Below are 13,855 nucleotides of genomic sequence, written 5' to 3'. Positions count from 1 at the left end.
AATTTATAAGTTAAAATATTTAATAGAACATTAAAATTATTTCAAGATTTCAGATTGCTTAGGAATATGTAAACAATTGTAAATTGCTACTCACCATAAAAATTACTGGGTAAAAAATTTATCATATATACTCCAATAAAAAATTTTTTTTTAATTTATCATGATGTAATATTCAAGGTAGTACGTATTCATCATAGGAAGATGCTTGTTCTCACTGAGTTAGAATTACCCTCCAATGTGTTACCGTTTTATTCCCATGCTAGCTCGATGCATGAAAAGAGTACTTTTAAAGAACTGTGTGAGAGAAAGAAGAATCCAGAAGCTTTGTGGTCTGCAGAAAAATGTCTTGTAACACAGCAACTCCTAGAAATAGATTAGTGGGCTACAGTGGCCACCCAAGAGGCATTGTGGTTTTGAACTAGTTCAGTGTCCATAAAGCCCAAAGGACTTTCTATAGTCCCTTTATCTTACCTGTCATACCTGTCTCCTTATTACTCTACTACCACCAATCCAATTCAAATGTATATTTTCTATTAAACTTTTAACATAATCTCCTTAACCTGCCTTCTAAGTCATAATTTTTCTTCTTTCTGATGTATCCTATACATTGTTGGTAGGTTAACCTTCCTATAGCACTGTACTTATTTTGTAAAAACCTTTATTTTAAATGTCTTAACTTGGTGTCCCTAACTATCTGCTTCCAACTATTTTTTCAACAAAGGCTGGCTTCATTCTCAGTATTGTAAAGGCCAGATGGAGGAATGCAGTACATGGATCAGTTTTTCTGCCTTATGTGGCCTGAGTCCCAAATCACATGTCATTTAGGGTGTTTGTAGCAAAATCTTCAAAAATCTATGATTGTTACTAACGATACGTATCTTATTTTTTAGTTTTCTTTAGATTTTATCAAGATACAGCTAGAAGGTAAGCTATTTTATATCCTACTGCTCACTAAAGCTTTGTTTACACTAAAACACTTTACTGGAATAAAAAATTAAACGATATTCTTAGAATTCATTAAGATGGTTCGTTATTACATACATCTTAACAAAAGGCATTATACCGTAATAGTGTGATTTCATACTATAACATCACAAAAGCTATGTTTAATTTTTTAAGTATGCTTCATTAGAATCCTCTTTCCATCTGGGAAAAAAATGTAGATACTTCTTTAAGATCAAAGATTTTCCTTCATTTCCCACTAGAGTTAGTGTTTACAGAGTATAATAAATATGTACTTAACTTTAAAACTGTACTTCCTTACAGTTTCCTCCATTCATGATTTTGCCCTCTTAAGAACTGATTTCTTTTCCATTTCCATTTGTTTTTCTCCAGAACCAGAAAAGGAACCTGTAGGGATTACTTTAAATACCTCTGATCTAACAAAATGTGAGTGGTGTAGTGTCCGAAAATTACCAGTACTGTTTCTTCAGACGACAGCAGCAGTTTATCAGAAGCTGAGCGTGCAACTGCAGATGAACACGGAGGATGAAGTTCGGAAGGACTGTAAAGGGATGAATAAGTTAACAAGTAAGTTGTGTGGAGCAAATGTAGTAACACACACAGTACATTGTTCGGCAGGACGTGAGTCGCCTTTGGTAGACACCTTAGATGTATCTTAACTACAGGCCTTACAGTGACCTTGTGAGATAGATATTACTTCTCTCATGTAACAGATGAGGAGAAGTCCACAGAAAGTGGAAGTTCTGAAGATAAAACCCGGGTTTACCCATTTAGAAAGTTTTCAAAATGAGTTAAAACTCAAAAGATAGATACTCTTTATTTTAACACCGTATGATATGAGTAAAATGAGTTTTTTATTTGTTCGTTTTGTTTTGTTTAAATGTACTGATAGGAGTTCTGACTGTAAATCAGCAGTCAATCTGGAAACCTTGAAACTTAGCCTGAATAGGAAGTTTGAAAGTTCATCGAACAGGTCTTCATCCTCTGCAATAAATCAGTGTGGTTCTCCATTTTGTTTCCCTTCCCCTGTAACGTTTGTGGCATAGCATGACTAGTTGTAAAATATTTTTCCTCAGTAATTGCTGCTTCAGCTTAATGACGAGTAAATGATAGCTACTATTAAAGTTACAAGAGTTGGCACATTAGTGAATAGCAGTTTTTACAGTTAAATCTAGAGGTACCAATTCACTTGGCAATTTCTTATTTGTGTTTGACAAAAATGTTAACTGATTGTATATTTAAAACTAATATATTTGGATTCTATTAGATGAAATAAATTAGTTACATCTGTGGATAGATTTGTTCTTGAGCTGCTGCTAGAGTAATGTGTTCTGGTTCCTTTCTTTTAATAACTTAGGTGACATTGTTAGGTGACACTGTCATTGGTCTTTATTCTAGTATTGTATATCCACTGTATGCCGAACACTGTTTTGAACATTTATACCAGGATTTCTGGTGATACTCTTGGAAATAACTAGTTGTTACTCTTTTTCTATTATCTGTTTATGTATTTTTTTTCCTTTAGACTTACAGTTATACTGATTTCTTTTCAGATTTGGAAGAACAATACATAATTCTAATTTTTCAACATGGCCTTGATCCTCAGGCAAATATGGTATTTGAAAATATCATTATTGACATTGGTATAAAGAATAATGTGTCAGATTTTTTTGCGAAAATTCCCTTTGATGAAGCCAATAGCAGACTTGTTGCCTGTACAAGAACCTGTGAAGAGAGCAGCAAAGGAAGTTGTGTGCAGAAAGAAAACAAAATTAAAAATGTAATTATATTTTTTAATGTTTTTAATGTAATTTTAAATGGTACCTTTAAAGGGAAATGTGGTTCATTATCATATTGCTCATTTGGAGTTAGATCCTTTTAATTCCATTCCAGAATTATTTGCTTTTATATGTGGTTTGTAAACTACCTTGTGTCGAAATATTAATGGTGGTGGGTTACTTGTGACACAAATTGTAATTGGTACAAGTCTCAGAAGCATTTTATCGGTACAAGTCTCAGAAGCATTTTTATTTTAGTTCCTTTTCGCAGTCTGTTCTTGTCTTTACTTTTTGTCTCCTTTTCTTTTTCTCTCATCCTGTTTTCTTTTTCCCTCACTCTCAACATACATATACGTACAGTGCTACATTCAAATTGATTGTTACTCTGTTTCTTAAATTTGCTAATGGTTCCCAGTGGTGACATTGGCTTCAGTACAAATAAAGGAATTTTGGTCCCTGATGTATTGTCCATTTATGTGTAACATGTGCCTACATGGTTGAAAACTTGGAAAGGAAGAATGTATACCGTTTGATTCTGACTCTCGACAATTCTAGAATAACAAAGTCTAGAATAACTGATTATGTAGTAGGTAACTCTGAAGCCACCTGAATCGAAGGCTGAAGTACTACTTGTAACACATAATATAATGTTAATCAATATGACTTAAACTACTCTAAATTTGTCTCCTGCCACAGCAACTGAAGTTTGCTGACAAGTTATTAGAAATATTAAATCTTTCATCTGCCTACAAATTTGGAAATAGGGCTGTCTATCCAAGGCATAATATTGGTGAAGTTGAGCAAGGCTTCACCAGAAAAGAGCTATTCACACAGTTAGTGGGTTGAAGAAAAGAACAGAAGGAGGAAGGGGAACCATTCCCCTTCTTTTGCAGAATTGGCTACAGGAGATAATGCCAGAGGAAGAAAAGAGCAGCTGGAGCCGTAAGGCAGCTGTGATGGGCTCAGATTTCAGTGGAAGGCTCTTCCTTTAAGGACTCCTTGATTCTGGAGGACGGAAACTCAGTGGCCTGTGTTCCGTGAGCCTCTGCTCCCATATGCCATGGATTGCCTAGGCACTGAGCTTAGGTAGTCCTACACTCCTAGAAGAAAAAACCACTACCTGTTCTTTGGATTTGACTAACATAATCTAATTTAATATGGATGGTTGAGATCTTAGACAGGATACTGGAAAACCAGTTAACAAAAATTGGAAGAGTATCACTGTTCTGGAAGCTACCGATAAAAAGAAAGTTGACCCTAGTTTTGCCTGTTTCTTATTTTTAATCTTTTTAAATTGAAAAGCATTCTTGCCTTGTACTTTTTTTATTGAAAATTTTTCGAATTTATCATTTAATTTTCTTTACCAGGTGTCCCTTGAATCTAAACTACAACTTAAAAACAAACAAGAATTCCAGTTTTTTGATGACGAGGAGGCAACTGGAGAGAGCCACACCATCTTCATGGGCCCTATAGAAAAGTGAGAGAATTCCTTTACATTTGCAACACTCTTAAGTTTCTTCTCTGTTTTATTGCATTTCGGTTATATGCATGCCTATTTTTGTTTGTTTGCTTATTTTTTAAAATTTTGTTACAGATTGATGGTATATCCACCACCTCCAGCTAAGGGAGGCATCTCCGTTACTAATGAGGACCTGCATTGTCTAAGTGAAGGAGAATTTTTAAATGATGTTATTATAGACTTTTATTTGAAGTAAGTTAATTTTCTCCTAGCCTTTTAGCAAATTTTTAACACTTTATAATGTATACATGTATTTTCTAGAGTCAAAATTGTTTGGATTTTGAATTCCATCACTGCCACTTATTGTATGACATCTGGAAAGTTATTTAATGTCTCTGTGAATGTTTCTTCATTTTAAAAATGGGAATAATAATACCTAAAACGATCATGAGAATTAAATAAGATACACATTTCAAGTGCTAGGAAAAATACCTGGCACATGCAAAGTGATCATAAATGATAGCTTATTATATTATCAGTGTTGTAGTGTTTAAAGCATCTAAAATTGTTACTACCCTAGGTTAGGTAGTAATTTGTTGAGCAAGGACAAAAGTATGATTTCACTCGTTTCCTTCAATAAATGTTCAAGTGCCAACTTTGTGGCAGGTACTGTGTTAAAAGTTTGTGATTTTATAGGGAACACAAATGTGGGATTAAAGTATTGGCAGAAGCATTAACATGGTACAAACATAGCAGAAAAAGAAAGCTTCATTCTCTCTGGGGGTTGGGAAATATGAGGAATTAAGAAACTTTCCTAGAAGGGCTTATGTCATGACCCAGAATACACATAACATACACATATACATGAATACATGTATGTGTCATGTGTTCATACATGTATGAATTTGTATGTGTTTACTGCTTTGTGATATAAAATGGATGTGGGTATGAAACAAAACAGAGCTTAACTATCAGTGTGTTTAGTGCTCTCCAGTATTTTCTAGTTTATTCAAATGTATATCAGAAGACAATATTTTTTTTAAAAAACTGGTTGTTAAAAGCTGCTGGAGGGACTCCCCTGGTGGCGCAATGGTTAAGAATCCGCCTGCCAATTCAGGGGACACGGGTTCAAGCCCTGGTCCGGGAAGATCCCACATGGCATGGAGCAACTAAGCGCATGCGCCACAACTACTGAGCCTGCGGTCTAGAGCCCACGAACCACAGCTACTGAGCCTGTGTGCCACAACTACTGAAGCCCATGTGCCTAGAGCCTGTGCTCCACAACAAGAGAAGCCACCACAACGAGAAGCCCTCGCACCGTAACTAGAGAAAGCCCGTGTGCAGCAACGAAGACCCAATGCAGCAAAAAATTAATTAATTAAAAAAAAAAAAGATGTGTTCTCTTAATCCTAATGTATACTACCTTAACAAACCAAGCTACTGAAAAATCTTAAGTGATTGTGTAGAACAGTGCTGCTGTTATTGGATAAAGTGTTGTTCTGTGAATGTCAGCTAGGTCACGTTGTGCTAGTGCTATTCAAATGGTCTTTGTCCTTACTGATGTTCTACCTACTTGTTCTGTAATTATTGAGAAAGTCATTGATCTCCAACTACAGTTATTGATTTGTCTATTTCTCCTTATGTATTTTGAAGCTCTGTTGTTAGGTACATACATGTTTATGTCTTCTTGGAGAATCAACCCCTTTATCATTACATAATGTTCCTGTTTATTCTTGATAATCTCCTTGTTTTTAATCCTACTTTGTTCAAAATTAATATAGCTACTCCACCTTTCTTTTGGTTTGTGTTTGCATGATGTATGTTTCTTCACCCTTTTAACCTGTTTAAGTCTTTATGTTTAAAATGTTTTTTTGTTTTTGAAAGCACATAGTTGGATCTAAAAAATAAATTGAACTCCTATATTTTGTTTACATTTTAGTTTATTCTATTTCATACTTAAATCTATATTTTTTACATTACAATAGAGATTTTATAGTCTTTTTTTATTCTTTTGAAATTCTTTATATATTTTCAGGAGGCCCCTTGACATCATATAGTTAAACTTTAGAGCAAATTTTATACAGTAAACTTACATTATCTACAAGTTCTGCCTTTCTGATGCAAATCACTGTTCCAAATAAGATAAAGAATCTAACAAAACCCATGATTTTTAAAAAATCTTTGTTTATATTCATCTCATGACATTCTTAGAAGTGAATTAGAAAGAGGAAACTTCTTTTTAAAGATTTATTTATTATTTATTTATTTTATTTATTTTTGGTTGCGTCGGGTCTTAGTTGAGGCATGCAGGATCTTTTGTTGCAGCATGGAGGCTTTTCGTTGCGGCTCACGGGTTTCTCTCTAGTTGTGGCGTGTGGGTTTTCTCTCTCTAGTTGTGACGTGCAGGCTCCAGAGCACGTGGGCTCTGTAGTTTGCGGCACACAGGCTCTCTAGTTGAGGTGCACAAGCTCAGTAGTTGTGGCGCACAGGCTTAGTTGCCCTGCAGCATGTGAGATCTTAGTTCCCTGACCGGGGATCGAACCCGTGTCCCCTGCATTGTAAGGCAGATTCTTTACCACTGGACCACCAGGGAAGTCCCGAAAAGAGGAAACTTTTTAAAACTTCACTATTAAAAATAAGTAATTCAGTTGCTACCACAGCTGCTCATTCTTTTCCATTTCTAACTCTACAAGTTAGAAACAATCCTTTAAACAATTTGCCAGAATTATAAGACGTAGAAGGGCATTGCATCTAGAGAATGTTAATAAAATGCAGGGGAAAAGAATAATTTTAATAAAAATTATTTTCAAAACCTTAAAATCATCTTTTAACTTCATCCTGTAATTAAACGTCATGATTGAATTGTTAGATTGTCTGCTTTATAAAATAGCAGGTGGACAGCTTCACCATGACATTCAATATTTAAATGATTTATACACTGAAAGAAAAAAACAAATGAAAGAAATGGAAAGAAATACCAAAATGAAAGAAATTCCCAAAAGGTTTTTTGTAATAAACTTGGACTTTCCCTTTAATTCTAAAATAAGAGACTTAGTTGTTCTAATTAAAATTAATAATTCTAATACATGTACATAAAAAAACCCAGAACTACATATAGTCACAGAAATGCTTATGGAGAAAGACAAAACTAGTTATTTTAAATTAAAAGGCTTTTTGAAGTTTTGTTTTTTCACTTTTAAGTCCTTAATTCCTCTAGGATTTGTTACACTAAGATAACATAGTTGCACAGGTCTGTTTTGGGGGCTCTATAGTTTGTTCCGTTGGCCGTGCACCTATCCCTGCATCAGTACCACACTGCCATGATCTAGTGTTACTTTATTCTTGTTATCTGTAATAGAAAGGCAAGCCCTCCACCATATTCTTCTTCACAAATGTTTTGGATATGCTTGACCTTTTGATTCTTTCAGATAAACTTTGGAATCAGCCCATCAGATTCCATTTTTAAAGTCCTTTTGAGATTTTGATTGTAATTGCACTGAATCGGTGATTCTGAACTGGGGGCACTTCGGGCATTTTGGTCCTCACAAAAGGGAGGCATGCGTGCTGATAGCGCCTGTGGGTAGAGGCCAGAGGTAACGCCGAGCACCCTACGCTGCACAGGACACTCCCCACAGCAGAGCATTATCTGGCTTAAAATGTCAGCGGCGCCAGCTTGAGGAACCCTCCGCGAAATTTATGCAATTTGGAGACAACTGATACTTAACATTTTTGAGTATTTCAACAAGAAATATATTTTGCCCGTATAGCCAGACATCTTGCTAAAACTCTTTTATTTCTAGTATGTCTGTAGATCTTTTTAAGTGTTCTGTATGAAAATCCTTTCATCTGCAAATAAATTTCTTTCTTCCATTTACAAAAATAAAGCATGGATTTGTTTATATATGAAGTAGAGTCCATTTTCTTAAATCACCAACAACTTTCTTTTTTCATCTGCAAATAAATTTCTTTCTTCCATTTACAAAAATCAAGCATGGATTTGTTTATATATGAAGTAGAGTCCATTTTCTTCAATCACCAATAACTTTCTTTTTTAAGTTGAACTATCCCTTTTTTTATGCAATTCGGTTTACGAAGTAGCCATTGCAGTTTGTAATGGTGAAAGCAGCATGGTTCACTCATTATGATGTAGTCCCTAAATTCAAGTCCAGTTCACTACATGCTCTGTTTCGAATATAGATGTAGAATTCAGCGATTGATTTAAACTGTGTCATGAGGTGATTCACTGTCTTACATCTTTTGTCGGGGCACACTGAGTTGCCCTAAAGCAAGCAATCTGTAAGTTATGTCCTTTTCATCAGAACTTGAGCTTTAGAATTATCACGCATTATGACAGAAGTGACAGGTCTCAAAGATGTGCCTTCTGGGTACTTGCTGTTTCTGTGTAAGGTTTCACACGCCTTTCACACTGCCCTCATTTTAATAAGCTGGGTATGGCCGTAAGCCTGAATCTGCATAGTTCCTTTGAGGGAGTGTGGAGCACAAATAATTAAATTTAATATATCATAATTTCTCTTTGTAATACAAAGAACCATTTCTATTTGTCTTGATATATACCTATAGAAGAAAACAACTAAGGCAAGGAAACATTAGAACTGATGTAAGATCACTTTAAAGAGCCATTGTTACAACCTCACCACTGTACAGATTCTTTCTGTTTCTTTTCTGTTTTTATAGATAAAAGCAGTTTATGGCTAGTCATCATGGTTTATTAACTGTTTAAAACAAAATAAAACATAAAAATAGCAGCTTCAATGACATACAGAGCACATACCATACAATTCACGCATTTAAAGTGTATATTCAGTGGTTTTTAGTGTGTTCAGACAGTTGTGCAACCATCACCATAATCGATATTAGAACATTTTCATCCCCCCACAGAACCTCAATACCCATTAGGAGCGGCTCCCCATCTCCCCACCCCTCCCCAGCTCTAAGCAACCACCAGTCTCCTTGCTATCTGGATTTGCAGATTCTGAACATTTCCTATACATGGAATCATACAATATGTGGACTTCCGTGACTAGCTTCTTTCACTTAGCGTAACGTTTCAACGATTCTTCTATGTTACAGCATGTATCAGAACTCCATTTTTAAAAATATTTATTTATTTTTATATTTTTTGCTGCATTGGGTCTTCGTTGCTGCACGTGGGCTTTCTCTAGTTGTGGCGAGCGGGGGCTACTCCTCGTTGCGGTGCACGGGCTTCTCGTTGCAGTGGCTTCTCTTGTTGCGGAGCACGAGCTCTAGGTGCACGGGCTTCAGTAGTTGCGGCATGTGGGCTCAGTAGTTGTAGCTCGCGGGCTCTAGAGCAAAGGCTCAGTAGTTGTGGCGCATGGGCTTAGTTGCTCCGCAGCATGTGGGATCTTCCCGGACCAGGGCTCGAACCCGTGTCCCCTGCATTGGCAGGCAGATTCTTAACCACTGCGCCACCAGGGAAGTCCTTCATTTCTTTTTATTGCCAAATAATATTCCATTGTATGGATATATCACATTTTGCATTCATCGGTTGATGAGCATTTCTGTCATTTCTGGGTATGATAAATCATGGGTTTTTGGGTATGATAAATAATGTTTCTATGAATGTTCATAAATGTGCCCTTGTTTTAGAAGATTAGATCTTTCAAATCCTGGTTTTACTCTCAAACACCACTTTTTATTACCTACAAATAATCTGAGAGTAATCATTGTCTAGAATATGAAATAAATTTTGTTTATGACTTCTTTCAGTTTAAAGGAGTAGAGATTGATGGTGGCTAAATAGATATTTGATCACTCTGTGACTGTTTTTAGTATAAACTGTTAAATTAATTCTACTTGGAATTACTTTTTATAAAATAGATATTTGGTGCTTGAAAAACTGAAGAAAGAAGAAGCTGACCGAATTCATGTATTCAGTTCTTTCTTCTACAAACGCCTTAATCAGAGAGAGAGGAGAAATCTTCCTGAAACAACTAATCTATCGTAAGTCAAGCTTTTTGAAAATATTTAACAGATGTAGTAAGTCACTTAAGTTTAACTTAGAAAAATATCGCTTATTTGTATTAAAGCAACATTTTTTACTTCCATTCTCAATTAGCAAAATTAATATAATTTATAATATTCTAAAACTCCAAGAATACCTGGAACTCATAAAGTTTTTAGGTCTAATATCTAGATCAATATTTCCCAAATATATCTGATAGTTTAAAAAAGAACAATTACTTGAATACTTATTAAATACCGATGGCTCTGTTTTACCCTAGATGTTCCATCCATAATATCTAACAGAGGAACCTGTGAATCTGTAATTTTAATAAGTTCTTTGGCTAATTCTTCTCAGACAAGTTAAGGAAACAACATTCTACATAGGAGGCCTGAGTTATTTATAATGTCTCTCCATATAGTGATTGCATCCAGCTCTAATACTTGCTGGCAATTGGTCGCAAGATACAAAGAGTTCGTACATTTTTTGTCATAAGTGCTGTTAAATGTCTTGAATTGATGGCTGCTGTGCATAATATTAATAATATTTTCTACTATTTCAGTGATCCCTCACTTTGCATCTTAGAGTTGATGGCAGTGGTTGGTTTTGACCCGTGCTGGTAGTCTGTCCTGTTCACCAACTGTGACATAGTGCTCACTTTTCCTGCTCTCTTCTCCTCAGTTCTTACAGGTCATGGTCTGATATGCTTCTCGATATTGTTGCTAAAACCAGTTCTGCAACAATAAAAATAGTAGCTCTGATCCACCCTAGTAAGTAGTAGTAGGAATTAAATAATCTCTTTCTTCCAGATTCAGGGACGGGCAGTTTCCCATCTTCCCAGCTCCATCTCAGATGTTCTGCTTTCTTCTCACAACTTGTTAAATCATACAACTGATCTATTAACATCTCAATCTTTGTAATGTATAAATTGCTGCATAGAGGCGGAAACATTAGAAACACTTCAAAAGCTTGATAGTTTCTCTCTTGTCTTACAGAATACAGCAGAAGCGACATGGAAGAGTGAAAACATGGACCCGGCATGTAGATATTTTTGAAAAGGATTTTATTTTTGTACCGCTTAATGAAGCGTGAGTAAGAATTTCCTTTATGTTAATGTAATGGCGGTTTTTAGCAGATGTGTTTTTGAGGTGAATAATTCATCCATTTTTTAACTTCTTTCTGAAATTTGTTGTATATATTGACACTTATATTCTTTATTTTATGGAAATTAATATACTTTTCCAGTGAATCATGTAAGATACTGAATTTTACAGACACTAGATAAGAGATCTTTCTAATTTCATTTTTATTCATCCATGTAGAATAATGTCCTCTTTTAAAAATGGTGCTTGTGGTCTAGCAAACATCCTATATAGAAAAGACTGCTTTGTACAGAACGGTGATTAGGTCACATAGAAGAATTTGAATCTTTAGTTTAAGATACACTTTGGCTTTTAATCAAAAAGAAGAAAAGGTGGCTGGATGTATGTCATTTGCTCACTGAAAACCATGTTCACTACTTAAAGCTATTTTCTAAGTAAATGGGGGTGGTAAACGTTTTGTATTTTTCTCCCCCAGTGACTAGAGAGGCCTAGATGTATAGGATAGTCTTATTATACAATTTCAACTTGAGGGTTTTTGTATTTCATTTTTTAATTTTCCTGTGTCCTCCAGCCAAAGACCTGCAGGAATACCCCTGTAACTGGGCCACTTGGGTTTAGTATTTGCCTCAAGGGAGAACACACAACATGGGCGACTGTGGATCCTCTCAGTAAAAGTGTGTTTGAAAGAGGCAGTAAAACAATTTGGGCTTTGGTTTGGTGGAAGGTCTAAGGAAGCAGTGGTTTGTTTGGATAAAGAAGTTGCATTCGCTCATTTAGCAAAAAAAGAATATTTGGTATTTTGAGGGGTTGCATTGTGATCTTATATTTGTCTCTGCTGAGACAAATTATGAAATGGCCTTACTTTGTCTCATTTTATCATGGTTGCAGAGTAACCTTATCTGAGGTTGGTATTCTGTAAGATCGTTTATTTCTAATAAGCCTGTTTGTGCCAAGCTATCTTCTGAATGTGCTCTTTTTTCCCCACTATAAAAAACAAATTCACTCTATAGTATAATCAAATCCTATTTATTTATAATCATGCTTTAATCATAAAACCTGTGCTCTCTAATTAGCCCGGTCAAAGATGGGTAGGCTAGGTTAAAACATTGGTTATAGCTATAAAGCCCACCTTCTTCAACGATATATATTGGAGTCAAACATAGTATCATAAAAAAATTTAAAGCTAAGTTTAAAACTAATCTTTAATTTCTTCATTTTCCTCAAAGTAAAGTTTCTTGACATTAATTTGTCATATAAAGTAGCAAGTGAGCTTCCCACTAGGCCAAAGGGAGGATATACATAGGAAGCCATTTGTCAGAAATTAATTTTAAAAATTTAAAATAAAAGTATAATTGTAGGTACACACAATTTAGCAATAGAGGCATATCCCTCTTAGTCACAGCATCTGATGTTGGATGGAAGCTACGTTCAGTGCTTTAAGTCGTCTTGGTGAAAGGTAGAGGATGAACAAAGGTACAGAATTAGTAAAGTGTTCACCAAGAGAACTGTGCTGTTTGTAGGTGAAAGAATAGCTTCCAGATCATGAGGGGTTTTTTTTAAGAGATAAAGCTAATTAGATTAGTTAGGCTGTTATGTATTTGTCATCTATTTTATTTTTAATTTTATTTGTGACGGTAATTTCTTTAAGCTAAAAGTTTATAAGCTATTTGTTAAAAATTGTAGTAATTGACAAGGAGTAGAAATTAGATGTTTGGATCTAATTCATCTTAAGATAAGCGAAATTGCCTGTTTTAGCCTCTTCTCCCACTGATGGCTTAAGGTCAAGGTAGCTGATCTTAAAAGGGATCATAAAAGCAAAACCCTGGCTCTTAGAGGTTGAAAGTGACCTCAGATGTATCTGATTCAGCTTTCTCTTTTCAGCTAGGTGAAGGCAGATTTTTTTCCAAGTTTTTAGGTGAGGCAACAGAAAAACTATGGCTTATCCATATTGTCATAGCTGAAAAATGTTTAAAACTGTGATAGATGTAGGTTTCAGCTATAGGTTGAGAGTCACTGTATTATACCATATTTAATCAATTTTCAAAACACATATTTTCACATTATAACCTTTATGAAGTTGAGATGTGACTTACAATCAACTGTGTCTTAGAATTGATGAAGTGAGGAAGATGGTGTGGTGTTCTTCTCCTAGCCTCGCCTGACCTAAGTCCTTGGGATCCTGAAGGTTAATAATTAAGAAGAGGAGAGAGGCATTCCTCCATCTGGCCTTTTCAGTGCTGAGAATGAATCCAGCATCTGTGACCTTTTCTACTCATACTGTCTGATGAAGAGACAGACAGTGCTGTTTCTTAGTAGTACCTTGGAGGAATTTAATATTTTTCAGAAACAGAATATGGAATAACTTTTATCTATGTCAACATTCATTTTTCATTCAGCAAATATCTACTGAACACCCTACTCTATGACGTATATTGAGCTCAGCTAATAAATTATCTGACATCTATAGCCTGTTCATTGTATCTCAGCACATAACACTGTGCCTAGCAAACTGCAAACCCATAATAAAATTAATTAGATTAATGAACATTAACCACTTTTAGCTGTACAG

At 35.2% G+C, this 13,855-nt stretch overlaps 1 protein-coding gene across 11 annotated transcripts in view; it reads left to right on the top strand.

Annotated features, from left to right (window-relative positions):
- SENP6 (SUMO specific peptidase 6) overlaps positions 1 to 13,855 on the top strand; it is a 106,680-nt gene that overhangs the window by 78,470 nt on the left and 14,355 nt on the right. For all 11 annotated transcript variants that reach the window (XM_057527556.1, XM_057527555.1, XM_057527553.1 and 8 more), the window contains 7 exons: positions 891 to 924; positions 1,336 to 1,530; positions 2,517 to 2,743; positions 4,109 to 4,218; positions 4,336 to 4,452; positions 10,060 to 10,182; positions 11,179 to 11,271. In XM_057527556.1, the coding sequence (XP_057383539.1) occupies positions 891 to 924; positions 1,336 to 1,530; positions 2,517 to 2,743; positions 4,109 to 4,218; positions 4,336 to 4,452; positions 10,060 to 10,182; positions 11,179 to 11,271 (899 nt within the window). The remainder of the gene's footprint in view (positions 1 to 890; positions 925 to 1,335; positions 1,531 to 2,516; positions 2,744 to 4,108; positions 4,219 to 4,335; positions 4,453 to 10,059; positions 10,183 to 11,178; positions 11,272 to 13,855) is intronic.

This window comes from Balaenoptera acutorostrata, chromosome 14 (genome assembly GCF_949987535.1).
Source record: "Balaenoptera acutorostrata chromosome 14, mBalAcu1.1, whole genome shotgun sequence".
NCBI classification, from domain to species: domain Eukaryota; kingdom Metazoa; phylum Chordata; class Mammalia; order Artiodactyla; family Balaenopteridae; genus Balaenoptera; species Balaenoptera acutorostrata.
Note: the sequence above shows the minus strand (reverse complement) of the source record. Positions and strands in the feature narration are given on the sequence as shown.